Source organism: Pogona vitticeps, chromosome 4 (assembly GCF_051106095.1).
Source record: "Pogona vitticeps strain Pit_001003342236 chromosome 4, PviZW2.1, whole genome shotgun sequence".
Taxonomy (NCBI): Eukaryota; Metazoa; Chordata; class Lepidosauria; order Squamata; family Agamidae; genus Pogona; species Pogona vitticeps.
In genome coordinates, this window is record NC_135786.1 from 2032091 (window position 1) to 2052418 (window position 20328).

General features: G+C 50.9%; 1 protein-coding gene across 1 annotated transcript in view; it reads right to left on the minus strand.

Moving 5' to 3' along the window:
• The window catches only part of LOC140706433 (uncharacterized), a 53765-nt gene that overhangs the window by 29027 nt on the left and 4410 nt on the right, over positions 1–20328 (minus strand). The window contains exon 2 of the mRNA XM_078391739.1: positions 11441–13256. Coding sequence (XP_078247865.1) covers positions 11441–13256 — 1816 coding nt within the window. The remainder of the gene's footprint in view (positions 1–11440; positions 13257–20328) is intronic.

Sequence of the window (20328 nt, forward strand, 5' to 3'; positions counted from 1 at the left end):
TCGGGAGACTCTTCACCTAAGGGTCCCTTGGGACCTTTCTCGCCTGGTTTAGGGCGCCTGCCTGGAGTTTTACCAGTGGGATCCTCTGAGCTTTCCTCATCCTCGGGAGACTGTTCACCTAAGGGTCCCTTGGGACCTTTCTCGCCTGGTTTAGGGCGCCTGCCTGGAGTTTTACCAGTGGGATCCTCTGAGCTTTCCTCATCCTCGGGAGACTCTTCACCTAAGGGTCCTTTGGGACCTTTCTCGCCTGGTTTAGGGCGCCTGCCTGGAGTTTTACCAGTGGGATCCTCTGAGCTTTCCTCATCCTCGGGAGACTCTTCACCTAAGGGTCCTTTGGGTCCTTTCTCGCCTGGTTTAGGGCGCCTGCCTGGAGTTTTACCAGTGGGATCCTCTGAGCTTTCCTCATCCTCGGGAGACTCTTCACCTAAGGGTCCTTTGGGTCCTTTCTCGCCTGGTTTAGGGCGCCTGCCTGGAGTTTTACCAGTGGGATCCTCTGAGCTTTCCTCATCCTCGGGAGACTCTTCACCTAAGGGTCCTTTGGGACCTTTCTCGCCTGGTTTAGGGCGCCTGCCTGGAATTTTACCAGTGGGATCCTCTGAGCTTTCCTCATCCTCGGGAGACTCTTCACCTAAGGGTCCTTTGGGACCTTTCTCGCCTGGTTTAGGGCGCCTGCCTGGAGTTTTACCAGTGGGATCCTCTGAGCTTTCCTCATCCTCGGGAGACTCTTCACCTAAGGGTCCTTTGGGTCCTTTCTCGCCTGGTTTAGGGCGCCTGCCTGGAGTTTTACCAGTGGGATCCTCTGAGCTTTCCTCATCCTCGGGAGACTCTTCACCTAAGGGTCCTTTGGGACCTTTCTCGCCTGGTTTAGGGCGCCTGCCTGGAGTTTTACCAGTGGAATCCTCTGAGCTTTCCACATCCTCGGGAGACTCTTCACCTAAGGGTCCTTTGGGTCCTTTCTCGCCTGGTTTAGGGCGGCTGCCGGGAGTTTTACCAGTGGGATCCTCTGAGCTTTCCTCATCCTCGGGAGACTCTTCACCTAAGGGTCCTTTGGGTCCTTTCTCGCCTGGTTTAGGGCGCCTGCCTGGAGTTTTACCAGTGGGATCCTCGGAGCTTCCCTCATCCTCGGGAGACTCTTCACCTAAGGGTCCTTTGGGTCCTTTCTCGCCTGGTTTAGGGCGCCTGCCTGGAGTTTTACCAGTGGGATCCTCTGAGCTTCCCTCATCCTCGGGAGACTCTTCACCTAAGGGTCCTTTGGGTCCTTTCTCGCCTGGTTTAGGGCGCCTGCCTGGAGTTTTACCAGTGGGATCCTCTGAGCTTTCCTCATCCTCGGGAGACTCTTCACCTAAGGGTAATTTGGGACCTTTCCCGCCTGGTTTAGGGCGCCTGCCTGGAGTTTTACCAGTGGGATCCTCTGAGCTTTCCTCATCCTCGGGAGACTCTTCACCTAAGGGTCCTTTGGGTCCTTTCTCGCCTGGTTTAGGGCGCCTGCCTGGAGTTTTACCAGTGGGATCCTCGGAGCTTCCCTCATCCTCGGGAGACTCTTCACCTAAGGGTCCTTTGGGTCCTTTCTCGCCTGGTTTAGGGCGCCTGCCTGGAGTTTTACCAGTGGGATCCTCTGAGCTTCCCTCATCCTCGGGAGACTCTTCACCTAAGGGTCCTTTGGGTCCTTTCTCGCCTGGTTTAGGGCGCCTGCCTGGAGTTTTACCAGTGGGATCCTCTGAGCTTTCCTCATCCTCGGGAGACTCTTCACCTAAGGGTCCTTTGGGACCTTTCCCGCCTGGTTTAGGGCGCCTGCCTGGAGTTTTACCAGTGGGATCCTCTGAGCTTTCCTCATCCTCGGGAGACTCTTCACCTAAGGGTCCTTTGGGTCCTTTCTCGCCTGGTTTAGGGCGCCTGCCTGGAGTTTTACCAGTGGGATCCTCTGAGCTTTCCTCATCCTCGGGAGACTCTTCACCTAAGGGTCCTTTGGGTCCTTTCTCGCCTGGTTTAGGGCGCCTGCCTGGAGTTTTACCAGTGGGATCCTCTGAGCTTTCCTCATCCTCGGGAGACTCTTCACCTAAGGGTCCTTTGGGTCCTTTCTCGCCTGGTTTAGGGCGCCTGCTTGGAGTTTTACCAGTGGGATCCTCTGAGCTTTCCTCATCCTCGGGAGACTCTTCACCTAAGGGTCCTTTGGGACCTTTCTCGCCTGGTTTAGGGCGCCTGCCTGGAGTTTTACCAGTGGGATCCTCTGAGCTTTCCTCATCCTCGGGAGACTCTTCACCTAAGGGTCCTTTGGGTCCTTTCTCGCCTGGTTTAGGGCGGCTGCCTGGAGTTTTACCAGTGGGATCCTCTGAGCTTTCCTCATCCTCGGGAGACTCTTCACCTAAGGGTCCTTTGGGTCCTTTCTCGCCTGGTTTAGGGCGCCTGCCTGGAGTTTTACCAGTGTTATCCTCTGAGCTTTCCTCATCCTCGGGAGACTCTTCACCTAAGGGTCCTTTGGGACCTTTCTCGCCTGGTTTAGGGCGCCTGCCTGGAGTTTTACCAGTGGGATCCTCGGAGCTTCCCTCATCCTCGGGAGACTCTTCACCTAAGGGTCCTTTGGGTCCTTTCTCGCCTGGTTTAGGGCGCCTGCCTGGAGTTTTACCAGTGGGATCCTCTGAGCTTCCCTCATCCTCGGGAGACTCTTCACCTAAGGGTCCTTTGGGTCCTTTCTCGCCTGGTTTAAGGCGCCTGCCTGGAGTTTTACCAGTGGGATCCTCTGAGCTTCCCTCATCCTCGGGAGACTCTTCACCTAAGGGTCCTTTGGGTCCTTTCTCGCCTGGTTTAAGGCGCCTGCCTGGAGTTTTACCAGTGGGATCCTCTGAGCTTCCCTCATCCTCGGGAGACTCTTCACCTAAGGGTCCTTTGGGTCCTTTCTCGCCTGGTTTAGGGCGCCTGCCTGGAGTTTTACCAGTGGGATCCTCTGAGCTTTCCTCATCCTCGGGAGACTCTTCACCTAAGGGTCCTTTGGGTCCTTTCTCGCCTGGTTTAGGGCGCCTGCCTGGAGTTTTACCAGTGGGATCCTCTGAGCTTTCCTCATCCTCGGGAGACTCTTCACCTAAGGGTCCCTTGGGACCCTTCTCGCCTGGTTTAGGGCGCCTGCCTGGAGTTTTACCAGTGGGATCCTCTGAGCTTTCCTCATCCTCGGGAGACTCTTCACCTAAGGGTCCTTTGGGTCCTTTCTCGCCTGGTTTAGGGCGCCTGCCTGGAGTTTTACCAGTGGGATCCTCTGAGCTTTCCTCATCCTCGGGAGACTCTTCACCTAAGGGTCCTTTGGGTCCTTTCTCGCCTGGTTTAGGGCGCCTGCTTGGAGTTTTACCAGTGGGATCCTCTGAGCTTTCCTCATCCTCGGGAGACTCTTCACCTAAGGGTCCTTTGGGACCTTTCTCGCCTGGTTTAGGGCGCCTGCCTGGAGTTTTACCAGTGGGATCCTCTGAGCTTTCCTCATCCTCGGGAGACTCTTCACCTAAGGGTCCTTTGGGTCCTTTCTCGCCTGGTTTAGGGCGCCTGCCTGGAGTTTTACCAGTGGGATCCTCTGAGCTTTCCTCATCCTCGGGAGACTCTTCACCTAAGGGTCCTTTGGGTCCTTTCTCGCCTGGTTTAGGGCGCCTGCCTGGAGTTTTACCAGTGGGATCCTCTGAGCTTTCCTCATCCTCGGGAGACTCTTCACCTAAGGGTCCTTTGGGACCTTTCTCGCCTGGTTTAGGGCGCCTGCCTGGAGTTTTACCAGTGGGATCCTCTGAGCTTTCCACATCCTCGGGAGACTCTTCACCTAAGGGTCCTTTGGGTCCTTTCTCGCCTGGTTTAGGGCGCCTGCCTGGAGTTTTACCAGTGGGATCCTCTGAGCTTCCCTCATCCTCGGGAGACTCTTCACCTAAGGGTCCTTTGGGTCCTTTCTCGCCTGGTTTAGGGCGCCTGCCTGGAGTTTTACCAGTGGGATCCTCTGAGCTTTCCTCATCCTCGGGAGACTCTTCACCTAAGGGTCCTTTGGGTCCTTTCTCGCCTGGTTTAGGGCGCCTGCCTGGAGTTTTACCAGTGGGATCCTCTGAGCTTTCCTCATCCTCGGGAGACTCTTCACCTAAGGGTCCTTTGGGTCCTTTCTCGCCTGGTTTAGGGCGCCTGCCTGGAGTTTTACCAGTGGGATCCTCTGAGCTTTCCTCATCCTCGGGAGACTCTTCACCTAAGGGTCCTTTGGGTCCTTTCTCGCCTGGTTTAGGGCGGCTGCCTGGAGTTTTACCAGTGGGATCCTCTGAGCTTTCCTCATCCTCGGGAGACTCTTCACCTAAGGGTCCTTTGGGACCTTTCTCGCCTGGTTTAGGGCGCCTGCCTGGAGTTTTACCAGTGGGATCCTCTGAGCTTTCCACATCCTCGGGAGACTCTTCACCTAAGGGTCCTTTGGGTCCTTTCTCGCCTGGTTTAGGGCGCCTGCCTGGAGTTTTACCAGTGGGATCCTCTGAGCTTTCCTCATCCTCGGGAGACTCTTCACCTAAGGGTCCTTTGGGTCCTTTCTCGCCTGGTTTAGGGCGGCTGCCTGGAGTTTTACCAGTGGGATCCTCTGAGCTTTCCTCATCCTCGGGAGACTCTTCACCTAAGGGTCCTTTGGGACCTTTCTCGCCTGGTTTAGGGCGCCTGCCTGGAGTTTTACCAGTGGGATCCTCTGAGCTTTCCTCATCCTCGGGAGACTCTTCACCTAAGGGTCCTTTGGGTCCTTTCTCGCCTGGTTTAGGGCGCCTGCCTGGAGTTTTACCAGTGGGATCCTCGGAGCTTCCCTCATCTTCGGGAGACTCTTCACCTAAGGGTCCTTTGGGTCCTTTCTCGCCTGGTTTAGGGCGCCTGCCTGGAGTTTTACCAGTGGGATCCTCTGAGCTTCCCTCATCCTCGGGAGACTCTTCACCTAAGGGTCCTTTGGGTCCTTTCTCGCCTGGTTTAAGGCGCCTGCCTGGAGTTTTACCAGTGGGATCCTCTGAGCTTTCCTCATCCTCGGGAGACTCTTCACCTAAGGGTCCTTTGGGTCCTTTCTCGCCTGGTTTAGGGCGCCTGCCTGGAGTTTTACCAGTGGGATCCTCTGAGCTTTCCTCATCCTCGGGAGACTCTTCACCTAAGGGTCCTTTGGGTCCTTTCTCGCCTGGTTTAGGGCGCCTGCCTGGAGTTTTACCAGTGGGATCCTCTGAGCTTTCCTCATCCTCGGGAGACTCTTCACCTAAGGGTCCTTTGGGACCTTTCTCGCCTGGTTTAGGGCGCCTGCCTGGAGTTTTACCAGTGGGATCCTCTGAGCTTTCCTCATCCTCGGGAGACTCTTCACCTAAGGGTCCTTTGGGACCTTTCTCGCCTGGTTTAGGGCGCCTGCCTGGAGTTTTACCAGTGGGATCCTCTGAGCTTTCCACATCCTCGGGAGACTCTTCACCTAAGGGTCCTTTGGGTCCTTTCTCGCCTGGTTTAGGGCGCCTGCCTGGAGTTTTACCAGTGGGATCCTCTGAGCTTTCCACATCCTCGGGAGACTCTTCACCTAAGGGTCCTTTGGGTCCTTTCTCGCCTGGTTTAGGGCGCCTGCCTGGAGTTTTACCAGTGGGATCCTCTGAGCTTCCCTCATCCTCGGGAGACTCTTCACCTAAGGGTCCTTTGGGTCCTTTCTCGCCTGGTTTAGGGCGCCTGCCTGGAGTTTTACCAGTGGGATCCTCTGAGCTTCCCTCATCCTCGGGAGACTCTTCACCTAAGGGTCCTTTGGGTCCTTTCTCGCCTGGTTTAGGGCGCCTGCCTGGAGTTTTACCAGTGGGATCCTCTGAGCTTCCCTCATCCTCGGGAGACTCTTCACCTAAGGGTCCTTTGGGTCCTTTCTCGCCTGGTTTAGGGCGCCTGCCTGGAGTTTTACCAGTGGGATCCTCTGAGCTTTCCTCATCCTCGGGAGACTCTTCACCTAAGGGTCCTTTGGGTCCTTTCTCGCCTGGTTTAGGGCGGCTGCCTGGAGTTTTACCAGTGGGATCCTCTGAGCTTTCCTCATCCTCGGGAGACTCTTCACCTAAGGGTCCTTTGGGACCTTTCTCGCCTGGTTTAGGGCGCCTGCCTGGAGTTTTACCAGTGGGATCCTCTGAGCTTTCCTCATCCTCGGGAGACTCTTCACCTAAGGGTCCTTTGGGTCCTTTCTCGCCTGGTTTAGGGCGCCTGCCTGGAGTTTTACCAGTGGGATCCTCTGAGCTTCCCTCATCCTCGGGAGACTCTTCACCTAAGGGTCCTTTGGGTCCTTTCTCGCCTGGTTTAGGGCGCCTGCCTGGAGTTTTACCAGTGGGATCCTCTGAGCTTTCCTCATCCTCGGGAGACTCTTCACCTAAGGGTCCTTTGGGTCCTTTCTCGCCTGGTTTAGGGCGCCTGCCTGGAGTTTTACCAGTGGGATCCTCTGAGCTTTCCTCATCCTCGGGAGACTCTTCACCTAAGGGTCCCTTGGGACCCTTCTCGCCTGGTTTAGGGCGCCTGCCTGGAGTTTTACCAGTGGGATCCTCTGAGCTTTCCTCATCCTCGGGAGACTCTTCACCTAAGGGTCCTTTGGGTCCTTTCTCGCCTGGTTTAGGGCGCCTGCCTGGAGTTTTACCAGTGGGATCCTCGGAGCTTTCCTCATCCTCGGGAGACTCTTCACCTAAGGGTCCTTTGGGTCCTTTCTCGCCTGGTTTAGGGCGCCTGCCTGGAGTTTTACCAGTGGGATCCTCGGAGCTTTCCTCATCCTCGGGAGACTCTTCACCTAAGGGTCCTTTGGGTCCTTTCTCGCCTGGTTTAGGGCGCCTGCCTGGAGTTTTACCAGTGGGATCCTCGGAGCTTCCCTCATCCTCGGGAGACTCTTCACCTAAGGGTCCTTTGGGTCCTTTCTCGCCTGGTTTAGGGCGCCTGCCTGGAGTTTTACCAGTGGGATCCTCGGAGCTTCCCTCATCCTCGGGAGACTCTTCACCTAAGGGTCCTTTGGGTCCTTTCTCGCCTGGTTTAGGGCGCCTGCCTGGAGTTTTACCAGTGGGATCCTCTGAGCTTTCCTCATCCTCGGGAGACTCTTCACCTAAGGGTCCTTTGGGTCCTTTCTCGCCTGGTTTAGGGCGCCTGCCTGGAGTTTTACCAGTGGGATCCTCGGAGCTTCCCTCATCCTCGGGAGACTCTTCACCTAAGGGTCCCTTGGGTCCTTTCTCGCCTGGTTTAGGGCGCCTGCCTGGAATTTTACCAGTGGGATCCTCGGAGCTTCCCTCATCCTCGGGAGGCTCTTCACCTAAGGGTCCTTTGGGTCCTTTCTCGCCTGGTTTAGGGCGCCTGCCTGGAGTTTTACCAGTGGGATCCTCTGAGCTTTCCTCATCCTCGGGAGGCTCTTCACCTAAGGGTCCTTTGGGACCTTTCTCGCCTGGTTTAGGGCGCCTGCCTGGAGTTTTACCAGTGGGATCCTCGGAGCTTCCCTCATCCTCGGGAGGCTCTTCACCTAAGGGTCCTTTGGGTCCTTTCTCGCCTGGTTTAGGGCGCCTGCCTGGAGTTTTACCAGTGGGATCCTCTGAGCTTTCCTCATCCTCGGGAGACTCTTCACCTAAGGGTCCTTTGGGTCCTTTCTCGCCTGGTTTAGGGCGCCTGCCTGGAGTTTTACCAGTGGGATCCTCTGAGCTTTCCTCATCCTCGGGAGACTCTTCACCTAAGGGTCCCTTGGGACCTTTCTCGCCTGGTTTAGGGCGCCTGCCTGGAGTTTTACCAGTGGGATCCTCTGAGCTTTCCTCATCCTCGGGAGACTCTTCACCTAAGGGTCCCTTGGGTCCTTTCTCGCCTGGTTTAGGGCGCCTGCCTGGAGTTTTACCAGTGGGATCCTCTGAGCTTTCCTCATCCTCGGGAGACTCTTCACCTAAGGGTCCTTTGGGACCTTTCTCGCCTGGTTTAGGGCGCCTGCCTGGAGTTTTACCAGTGGGATCCTCTGAGCTTTCCTCATCCTCGGGAGACTCTTCACCTAAGGGTCCTTTGGGACCTTTCTCGCCTGGTTTAGGGCGCCTGCCTGGAGTTTTACCAGTGGGATCCTCTGAGCTTTCCTCATCCTCGGGAAACTCTTCACCTAAGGGTCCTTTGGGTCCTTTCTCGCCTGGTTTAGGGCGGCTGCCTGGAGTTTTACCAGTGGGATCCTCCGAGCTTTCTTCATCCTCGGGAGACTCTTCACCTAAGGGTCCTTTGGGTCCTTTCTCGCCTGGTTTAGGGCGGCTGCCTGGAGTTTTACCAGTGGGATCCTCTGAGCTTTCCTCATCCTCGGGAGACTCTTCACCTAAGGGTCCTTTGGGTCCTTTCCCGCCTGGTTTAGGGCGCCTGCCTGGAGTTTTACCAGTGGGATCCTCTGAGCTTTCCTCATCCTCGGGAGACTCTTCACCTAAGGGTCCCTTGGGTCCTTTCTCGCCTGGTTTAGGGCGCCTGCCTGGAGTTTTACCAGTGGGATCCTCTGAGCTTTCCTCATCCCCGGGAGACTCTTCACCTAAGGGTCGATTGGGAACTTTCCCGCCTGGTTTAGGGCGCCTGCCTGGAGTTTTACCAGTGGGATCCTCTGAGCTTTCCTCATCCTCGGGAGACTCTTCACCTAAGGGTCCTTTGGGACCTTTCTCGCCTGGTTTAGGGCGCCTGCCTGGAGTTTTACCAGTGGGATCCTCTGAGCTTTCCTCATCCTCGGGAGACTCTTCACCTAAGGGTCCTTTGGGACCTTTCTCGCCTGGTTTAGGGCGCCTGCCTGGAGTTTTACCAGTGGGATCCTCTGAGCTTTCCTCATCCTCGGGAGACTCTTCACCTAAGGGTCCTTTGGGACCTTTCTCGTCTGGTTTAGGGCGCCTGCCTGGAGTTTTACCAGTGGGATCCTCTGAGCTTTCCTCATCCTCGGGAGACTCTTCACCTAAGGGTCCTTTGGGTCCTTTCCCGCCTGGTTTAGGGCGCCTGCCTGGAGTTTTAGCAGTGGGATCCTCTGAGCTTTCCTCATCCTCGGGAGACTCTTCACCTGAGGGTCCTTTGGGTCCTTTCTCGCCTGGTTTAGGGCGCCTGCCTGGAGTTTTACCAGTGGGATCCTCTGAGCTTTCCTCATCCTCGGGAGACTGTTCACCTGAGGGTCCTTTGGGTCCTTTCTCGCCTGGTTTAGGGCGCCTGCCTGGAGTTTTACCAGTGGGATCCTCTGAGCTTTCCTCATCCTCGGGAGACTCTTCACCTGAGGGTCCTTTGGGACCTTTCTCGCCTGGTTTAGGGCGCCTGCCTGGAGTTTTACCAGTGGGATCCTCGGAGCTTCCCTCATCCTCGGGAGACTCTTCACCTGAGGGTCCTTTGGGACCTTTCTCGCCTGGTTTAGGGCGCCTGCCTGGAGTTTTACCAGTGGGATCCTCGGAGCTTCCCTCATCCTCGGGAGACTCTTCACCTGAGGGTCCTTTGGGACCTTTCTCGCCTGGTTTAGGGCGCCTGCCTGGAGTTTTACCAGTGGGATCCTCGGAGCTTCCCTCATCCTCGGGAGACTCTTCACCTGAGGGTCCTTTGGGACCTTTCTCGCCTGGTTTAGGGCGCCTGCCTGGAGTTTTACCAGTGGGATCCTCGGAGCTTCCCTCATCCTCGGGAGACTCTTCACCTGAGGGTCCTTTGGGACCTTTCTCGCCTGGTTTAGGGCGCCTGCCTGGAGTTTTACCAGTGGGATCCTCTGAGCTTTCCTCATCCTCGGGAGACTCTTCACCTGAGGGTCCTTTGGGTCCTTTCTCGCCTGGTTTAGGGCGCCTGCCTGGAGTTTTACCAGTAGGATCCTCTGAGCTTTCCTCATCCTCGGGAGACTCTTCACCTAAGGGTCCTTTGGGTCTTTTCTCGCCTGGTTTAGGGCGCCTGCCTGGAGTTTTACCAGTGGGATCCTCTGAGCTTTCCTCATCCTCGGGAGACTCTTCACCTAAGGGTCCTTTGGGTCCTTTCTCGCCTGGTTTAGGGCGCCTGCCTGGAGTTTTACCAGTGGGATCCTCTGAGCTTTCCTCATCCTCGGGAGACTCTTCACCTAAGGGTCCTTTGGGTCCTTTCTCGCCTGGTTTAGGGCGCCTGCCTGGAGTTTTACCAGTGGGATCCTCTGAGCTTTCCTCATCCTCGGGAGACTCTTCACCTAAGGGTCCTTTGGGTCCTTTCTCGCCTGGTTTAGGGCGCCTGCTTGGAGTTTTACCAGTGGGATCCTCTGAGCTTTCCTCATCCTCGGGAGACTCTTCACCTAAGGGTCCTTTGGGACCTTTCTCGCCTGGTTTAGGGCGCCTGCCTGGAGTTTTACCAGTGGGATCCTCGGAGCTTCCCTCATCCTCGGGAGACTCTTCACCTAAGGGTCCTTTGGGTCCTTTCTCGCCTGGTTTAGGGCGCCTGCCTGGAGTTTTACCAGTGGGATCCTCGGAGCTTCCCTCATCCTCGGGAGACTCTTCACCTAAGGGTCCTTTGGGTCCTTTCTCGCCTGGTTTAGGGCGCCTGCCTGGAGTTTTACCAGTGGGATCCTCGGAGCTTCCCTCATCCTCGGGAGACTCTTCACCTAAGGGTCCTTTGGGTCCTTTCTCGCCTGGTTTAGGGCGGCTGCCTGGAGTTTTACCAGTGGGATCCTCTGAGCTTTCCTCATCCTCGGGAGACTCTTCACCTAAGGGTCCTTTGGGTCCTTTCTCGCCTGGTTTAGGGCGCCTGCCTGGAGTTTTACCAGTGGGATCCTCTGAGCTTTCCTCATCCTCGGGAGACTCTTCACCTAAGGGTCCTTTGGGACCTTTCTCGCCTGGTTTAGGGCGCCTGCCTGGAGTTTTACCAGTGGGATCCTCTGAGCTTTCCTCATCCTCGGGAGACTCTTCACCTAAGGGTCCTTTGGGTCCTTTCTCGCCTGGTTTAGGGCGCCTGCCTGGAGTTTTACCAGTGGGATCCTCTGAGCTTTCCTCATCCTCGGGAGACTCTTCACCTAAGGGTCCTTTGGGACCTTTCTCGCCTGGTTTAGGGCGCCTGCCTGGAGTTTTACCAGTGGGATCCTCTGAGCTTCCCTCATCCTCGGGAGACTCTTCACCTAAGGGTCCTTTGGGTCCTTTCTCGCCTGGTTTAGGGCGCCTGCCTGGAGTTTTACCAGTGGGATCCTCTGAGCTTCCCTCATCCTCGGGAGACTCTTCACCTAAGGGTCCTTTGGGTCCTTTCCCGCCTGGTTTAGGGCGCCTGCCTGGAGTTTTACCAGTGGGATCCTCTGAGCTTTCCTCATCCTCGGGAGACTCTTCACCTAAGGGTCCTTTGGGTCCTTTCCCGCCTGGTTTAGGGCGCCTGCCTGGAGTTTTACCAGTGGGATCCTCTGAGCTTTCCTCATCCTCGGGAGACTCTTCACCTAAGGGTCCTTTGGGTCCTTTCCCGCCTGGTTTAGGGCGCCTGCCTGGAGTTTTACCAGTGGGATCCTCTGAGCTTTCCTCATCCTCGGGAGACTCTTCACCTAAGGGTCCTTTGGGACCTTTCCCGCCTGGTTTAGGGCGCCTGCCTGGAGTTTTACCAGTGGGATCCTCTGAGCTTTCCTCATCCTCGGGAGACTCTTCACCTAAGGGTCCTTTGGGTCCTTTCTCGCCTGGTTTAGGGCGGCTGCCTGGAGTTTTACCAGTGGGATCCTCTGGGCTTTTTTCATCCTTGGGAGACTCTCCACCTGGGGAGGTGCCCTCTAAGGGTCCTTTGGGACGTTTCTTGCCTGGTCTTGGGCGACTGCCTGGTCTTTTTCCCTGGCCAGGGATGGATTCTCTTGTTCTTTTGGGATCCCTGGGATTTGAATCTGGACTTTCTCCTGCGTTTATATCATTGTCTTCTTTATCTCCTTTGGCAGAGGTGTTTTCTCTAGGGCGTGTGGGTACTTTCTTCCCTGGTTTACGGCCCTTTCCTGGTTTCTTCTTTTTGCCATTGGTCCCTCTTGGAGAGGAGGGTTTTCCTGGTCTATTGGTATCAGTAGGGTTTGAATCTGGACTTTCTCCTGGGTTTTTGTCATTATCTACCTTATCTCCGTTGACAGTGGTGATATCTCCCGGGCGCGTGGGTACTTTCTTCCCTCGTCTACGGCCCTTCCCTGGTTTTTTCCCTTTGCCTGAATTCCCTGTCGGAGGGGAGGGTTCTTTCGGGTTATTGGCATCTCTGGGATTTGAATCTGGACCTTTTCCTGCATTTATATCATTGTCTGCTTTATCTCCATTGGCAGAGGTGACGTCTCCAGGGCGTGTGGGTACTTTCTTCCCTGGTTTACGGCCCTTCCCTGTTTTTTTATTTTTGCCAGTGTTCTTTGTGGGAGAGGTGGGTTCTCTTGGGTTATTGGGATCACTGGGATTTGAATCTGGACTTTCTCCTGGGTTTGTGTCATTATCTACCTTGTCTCCAACATCAGAGGTGTTATCTGCAGGACGCGTGGGTACTTTCTTTCCTGGTCTACGGCCCTTCCCTGTTTTTTTCCCTTTGCCAGAGGTTCCCTGCCTCGATGATGGGTTTCCTGGGCGATCGAGTCCATCGGGCTCTTGCTGTGCTCCTTCCTCTGGGTTTTTGTTATCATCAGACAAATCTGCATCATGGGAGGAAGGCTCTCTTGGGCTCTTAGGATCTTTTCCCCCTGATCTCGGACGCTTCCCTTGCTTTTTGCTATCAGTAGGAGACGTTCCCTTGGGAGAAAGGGGCTCTCTTTTTCGTTTTATATCAGCGTCCTGTGAGGGATCAGTACCGTCATCTGGGGTCTCATCATTTTTCCAAATATTTTGTGGGGTATTTTTCTTTCTGCATCTTTTTTGTTTTGGATGTCTAATTCCTCCAACTTTCCCATCACCCTTCTCTGCCTCCTGTGGTAACTCTCCCAGGGTTTCAGAGGGTTGTGAATTTTCCCCCTTTCCTTTTCCCCCTTTCTTTTTGCAGCGTTTTTGACCCTGGTGTTTTTGGGTTGTGTCATCCCTGACCACAGTTTCTTCACCCTCTGGAGGGAGAGCCGCCTCCTCTCCTGGGTTCAAGGCATCTGTGTTCTCCAGACCAACCTTTTTTGCCCGACATTTCTTCGTCTTGTTCCTGCCTGGTGGTCTATCTGAGGCGTTTTCCAACTGAACATTGTCTTCCGGATTCACCACAAATCCTGGTTCATTCTGTATGCCAAGTACAGTGTCGTCTCGGATAACATCACTCAGAGAGGCATCTGGATTTTGATCTGTGAATGGTTTTCCTGATACGTAGAAGTGGCTTGCAGCGGCTGCAAAAATAATCAAGCCACATATCGGGGACAATTTCATCTTGGACACCTGAAAGAAAAAAATAATGTTTTCCTTCGTTCAAATGCTTCTGCATATGTAAAGGAAGAATAAATCCTTTTCATTAAAAAAAAAAATAACCATATTAATCTGTTCCAACAGCATCCACACATCAAACAAAGCAAGAAATGAAGGACAAAAAGCAAAGCGTGTTGCTTATATACCGCCCCATAGCGCTTCAAGCACTCTCTGGGCAGTTTACAAGTTAATTATGCAGGCTATACATTCCCCCCCACCCCAAGCAAGCTGGGTACTCATTTTACCGACGTTGGAAGGATAGAAGGCTGAGTCAACCTTGAGCCAGCTACCTGCGATTTGACCCCAGGTTATCAGCACAGTTTTCGTCGCAGTACAGTAGTTTCTTTCATGAGCAAAGTGGTGGAGAGGGTGGTGGCTAACCAGCTTCAGGCACACTTGGATGAAACAGGAGCCCTGGATCCATTTCAGTCGGGCTTCAGGCCGAGCCACGGTACAGAGACAGCATTGGTCGCCCTGTACGATGACTTGTTGAGGGAGGCCAACAGGGGTACAATTCTTTGTTGGTCCTCCTCAACATCTCGGTGGCCTTCGATACCATTGACCACGGTATCCTCCTGGGGAGGCTCTCTGAGTTGGGTATCGGTGGCTTGGCTCTGGCCTGGCTCTGTTCCTTCTTGGAGGACCATCCTCAGAGAGTCCAGCTTGGGGAGAGTGTTTCAGCCCCGTGGAGCCTCAATTGCGGGGTTCCACAGGGGTTGATTATTTCCCCAATGCTGTTTAACATCTATATGAGGCCGCTGGGTGGGGTCATCAGTGGTGTGGAGCATCATGTCATCAGTTTGCGGATGACACCCAGCTCTACATCTCCTTTACTCCAACTGCAGGTGATGCCGTCCTGTGCCTCCAGCGCTGCCTGGGGACCGTACTGCAATGGATGCAGGAGAACGAGCTGAGGCTGAACCCAGACAAGACGGCAGTTGTGAGGGTGGACGCCCCTGAGTTTGGTGGCTTGGGTGGCTCTCTCACATTTGTGACACTGGCTGCTAAGAGTGGGGTTCGCAGCTTGGGGTTACACCTGGCCCCTACGCTCACCATGGAATCCCAGGTGGCGTTGGTAGTTTGCACCACCTTTTTCCATCTTTGGTGGATTGCCCAGCTGCAACCCTACCTTGACACGGGGGGCACTTACTACCTTGGTACATGTGCTCATAATCTCAAGATGACCTCTGTAACACGCTTTACGTGGGGCTGCCTTTGAGGCTGATGTGGAAACTTCAGGTGGTGCACAATGCAGTGGCCAGACTCCTTACTGGTGTGAGAAAACACCAACATATTTCTCCTGTTCTGGCCGCACTGCATTGGCTGCCCATCCGTTTCCGCATTGACTTCAAAGTTCTAATGCTTACCTATAAGGCCCTAAACAGTATAGGACCTCGATACTTGGCGGAACGCATGCTCCCACCAAGGTCTACCCGGATCATCCGCGCGAGTCAGGAGGTGAGGCTGAGGAGCCTGACGCCGAGGGAGGCCCAGAAGGAAAGGACACGAAATTGGGCCTTCTCGGCGGTGGCTCCTCGCCTTTGGAACAACCTCCCTCCGATTTGTGAAGCCCCTACGCTGGGTACTTTCAAATCCAAACTGAAAACATGGCCTTCCCTCCTGTCAACATCTGATCTCTTTTTTCTTTGCTATTTATTATTTATTATAGAGTGGTGCCTCGCTTAACGAGCGCACCGTTTAACGACAAATCCGCATAGCGATCTAATTTTTTAGATCGCTAATGCGCTCGCATTGCGATGTTCTGAATAGGAAAACATCGCATTGCGAGGATCGGTAAGCGTTTTGCTTACCGATTTTCGCATTGCGATGTTTTTTTAAACAGCTAATCGGTGGTTCCAAAATGGCCGCCAGGTGCCCAAAATGGCTGCCACAAGTGTTTTCGCGCCCTGCCCTCGCTTACCGAGGGCGCAAAAATGGCGGCGCTATGGAGGATCTTTGCTGAACTGTGAGTTTGGAACACATAGGAACGCATTAAACGAAGTTTAATGCATTCCTATGGGTTTTTCCTTTCCGTTTAGCTATGTTTCCCCATAGCAACGATTAATCCGGAACGGATTAACGTCACTATGTGGGGCACCACTGTACTTTGCACAGTATTTGTTAGTTTTGAATGGTAATGTTTTTCTGTCCTTTTATGTATTTATGATATCCTGTAAGCTACCCAGAGTGGTAAAATATACCAGATGGGTGGGATATAAATTGAATAAATTAATTAATTAACCACTGCGCCATGAGGACCCACCTCCACTTTAAGCTCATGAAAAAACCTTTGGCCAGAGGTTTTTATACATGGGTCAGAATCCTAGTACTGTATTTGTTTGTGATTGTGCAATCCTAGTAGTGTTAACTGTCTGGTATCGAACTCTGTGGCCAAGATAATGTGCTCCATGTGTCCCAGACAAGTGCATTTTTATTCACACTGAGGGCTCAATCACACATGATAAAAGAACCCAGGGATACCGATGCTTTTCTTATCTCTGTTGTACTGATACATTTTTTGGATCGGTCATGTGGTATATATGCCAACAGGAGCATTCACATTGTTTTTAACTGTATCCATACTTTTCCTATTTGAACTGTTATAGTAGGCTACACTGCTCTATAATTTTGGCTTGATTCATTTTCTCCATTGTTTCTAGACACAATCAGAGTCTCCTTGTCCTTTCAAAAAATTAAAATGATACACTGATGACAGAGAGGTCCAAGCCTTCTCTCCTCCTCCCCTTTTCCCTTCCCTCCTTCACCTTTACTTTACTTTATCTCAGTCTTAAATCTCAGCCTCATCCCCATGTTAGAAATCCTTTCCCACTACTTGGCCCTCTCCCTTTTTTGTTCCTTAAATGGGAGATGCAAAATCAAATGGGCTTCCTCTTCCTAGTTTATTGATTCTTCAAATTTTTCAGCATTTAAAACACCTTTGTTTCAAGAGGTCCATATAGAATTTGGCCTGGAAGCCAGAGACAAAGCAAGAGGATTCTGTAAAGCCAGCAATCAAGTCATGGCGGAGGCATCAAGCATGTATCATCATGCGGGCATCACTGGATGGCCAGGCCAATACAGAAATTAGAAAGGCTATATAATTGGAAGAAGGAGGTGAAGTTGCTCTATTCTTCCTGCAAAAAACAGACCAAGAGGGGACCAGGGTCTAAGCCACTAACACTTCTTATCAAAACTTAGAATTTGTCTGAAGAAAACTAGAACAGTCATACTGCACAACTGCAATTTAAATAACATTACTGAAGAATGTAAAGAAATCACAAAGAAAAGGTTCGTGTTTTTAGACTTAACTGACTCTAAACCAGAAAAAAAATGAAAACAGGGAGATTATGCAATTAGTCCCTTCCTGTGGTAGAAAGAAAAGAAAAACCTCAATGTAGGAATCGCAAAACTCTTGGAATTGTTAATGATAAAGGAGAAAGAGTGGTAAAAGTTGACAGAAATGAGGTCAACTTTTCAGAAACTCTCATGTGGAGAGAAGACAACATCAAGAGTAAAAATAATAGATCTCTTGCATGGGATCCAAGACATCAAAGGGACCTATGTTAGGGATGCTAAAAGGTGAACAGGGAGAGTTATTATCTCATCAGTATAAGTTGAAGAGAAGATGAATACCATAAACTGAAGAATTATGTAGAAGAGATGCATGGATGTCAGATTCTTATAAGAAAGAATCTGTTATGAAGGACCTGCAATTTTAGAAAACAAACGAAATGTGTGCTGCTTATTTACCTCCTCATAATGCTTTAAAGCACTCTGTCAGCACTTTACAATTTAATTAGGCAGACTACACATTGTGCCCCCCGCCCCCAAGTGAACTGAGTATTCAATTTACTGATCTCAGAAGAATGAAAGGCTAAGTCAACCTTAAGCGGGCAACCTGAACCGGCTGAGATCAGGTTGTAAGTGGAGTGGGGTGTGAATTTAAAAAAATAAATCACCACATTTGTTCAAAAAATCACTAATTTGTCCATTTGTATTTGTACAAAAACTAATGCCCTCAATGAATATGAATCAATGATTTTGATCATTTTTGATTTGTCAATCTGGCTAGAAAAGGGCCACTCAGGCACTTAGAGAAGCCAAGCGCACCAGAAAGCTTCCACTGACACTCTTCTACAAGCCATGCAATTGTGGTGAAGTTTGGGTTTTTGATGTCTCTGTTATATACCCACAAGAAGAGGGCTCCCAGAAAAAAATTTCCCCAGGGACCTAGAGACATTAAAATTACAGAGAAGCTTCTACTGACTCTCCTCTACAATCCGTCCATGTTCGGTGGATTTAAGATGCCCAAGTTATACACCCACAAAGTGGGAACGCCCACTTTGAGATCTAATTTAAAATTTAAGATAAATCTAAGACAAAAGCCTCACTCTCGTAACTATCTGAAATATCAATATCAAATCCTGTTTACTTCAAAGCATTGCAGATCCTTTAAATGTTTATTGTTCTGACTTGGTGGCTGTGAGAACTTTCTACTCAGAGGGAACCTCCACTTCCCCTTGTATCAGACATGTAAGGTTTCCCTTGACATTTAGTCCACTCGTATCTGGCTCTAGGGCACAGTGCTCATCCCCATTTCCAATCCATAGAGCCAGCGTATGTCCGTAGACAGTTTCCGTGGTCATATGGCCAGCGTGACTAGACACAGAACACCATGACCTTCCCGGTGAGGTGGTACCTATTTATCGACTTGCATTTTAACATGCTTTTGAATGGCTAGGTTGGCGGGAGCTGGAACAAGCAACAGGAGCTCACTCCGTCACGTGGATTCGAACTTATGACTGCTGGTCTTCTGACCTTGCAGCACAGAGGCTTCTGCGGTTTAACCCACACCACCACCACATCCCTTATTTATAGACATGTAAATAGGATTGAGAAAGGAAGACTTAAACCGCATCCCTTATTTACTTAACTTAAGAAGAAGGGGGAAATACTAATCAATATGGCAACAAAAGGTGGAAAAGACAGAATTCAAAGTGGCTCACTGGCACAGGAACAGATTGGCAGTGGGATATTAAGGCAATCATTTAAGGACTGGCAACAGAGTTTTCAAGAGATGTTATCAACAGGGCTACAGCAACTACAAGGAGGGGTGGCTCAGCAATGTGTACAAATGAAAGATTTAGGGATGCAAATGACTGATATTAAAAGTCAAATTGCAGAAAATAAAAAACAAATACCCAGAATAGATAGGACATACTGTAAAAAAGAATGGAAGCAAGACTAGAGACCTTGTATATAGAGATGGGAGAGCTAAAACAGGAAATGTACAAATGGAAAGACACAATGCCATACTTAGATTCTAGAATCTACCAGAACAAAAAGGAGAAGACACAGCACAAGTGATTACTACTTATTTAGATGCAACCAGAGGATTTTCAACAAAATAAAGACACAGCACAAAGAATTAATACAGCATATACCAACAAAATTATAGCAAAATTCAAGCTTAATCTGAAGAAAATAGGAAAAACCATTGGGCTAGTCAGGTATAATCTAAACAAAATCCTTTATGAATACACAGTGGAAGTGAAGAACAGATTTAAGGAACTAGATTTGGTGGACAGAGTGCCTGAAGAACTTTGGATAGAGGCTTGTAACATTGTACAGGAGGCAGCAACAAAAACCATCCCGCAGAAAAGGAAATGCAAGAAAGCAAAGTGGCTGTCCAACGAGGCTTTACAAATAGCAAAGAAGAGAAGAGAAACAAATGTAAGGGAGATGGGGAAAGTTACAGAAAATGGAATGCAAACTTCCAAAGAAAAGAAAGGAGAGACAAGAGGGCCTTCTTAAATGAACAGTGCAAAGATATAGAGGAAAAGAATAGAAAGGGAAAACCCAGAGATCTGTTCAAGAAAATTGGAGATATTAAAGGAATATTTTGTGCAAAGATGGACATGGTAAATGACAAAAATGGTAGGGACCTCACAGAAGCAGAAGACATCAAGAAGAGGTGGCAAGAAAAACTGTCAAAGATGTATACTGATGTATCAAATAAGTGTTGGAAATGTGAAACACAAATGGGAAGTTATTATCATATGTGGTGGTCGTGTGGGGTAGCGAAAAAATACTGGAAAAGAGTGCATGTTCTGTTACAACAAATTCTGCTTTGTAAAGTACCACTAACCCCAGAATTGTTTCTATTAAGCATGATACCCGATAACATAGATAACATAGATAGGTCAAAGGAACATATAGTTATATATATTATCACAGCAGCCAGAATTATGTATGCTAGAAATTGGAAAAGTACTGCGGTGCCGGAACAAGAAGATCTGATGGAAAAGATACGGGAAATAACCGAAATGGACATCTTATCGGAAGTTATGAAGGACCAATCCTTGCAAAGGGCAACAGAAAGATGGGACTCATTTTACAAATGGACTGAAGTAACAGGTAGTAGCTGAATATATATAGTGAAATGAGAACCTTATACATAAGGCAGAAAAGAGTAAATAGAATGATTTTGGATTTGATATGGCAATAGGTATAGATTGGATATTAGTATGCTATGATTTCCCCTCTCCCTCACAAATCCCCTTCCCTCACAAACCCTAACCCCATGTTCCTATGTCACCCTTTATGTAAAAAATAAAATAAAATTATATAAAAAAAAGAAGAGGTGGCAAGAATACACAGAGGAATTAAACCAGAAAGATTTGGATGTCCCAGACAACCCAGATAGTGTGGTTGCTGACCTAGAGCCACACATCCTGGAGAGTGAAGTCAAGTGGGCCTTAGAAAGCTTGTCTAACAACAAGGCCAGTGGAGGTGTTGGCATTCCAGTGGAACTATTAAAAATCTTAAAAGATTATGCTGTCATGGTGCTACGTTCAATATGCCAGCAAGTTTGGAAAACTCAACAGTGGCCAGAGGACTGGAAAAGATCAGTCTACATCCCAATACCAAAGAAGGGCAGTGCCAAAGAATGCTCCAGCTACTGTACAACTGCACTCATTTCACACACTAGCAAGGTTATGCTCAAAATCCTCCAAGGTTGGCTTCAGCAATATGTGGACCAAGA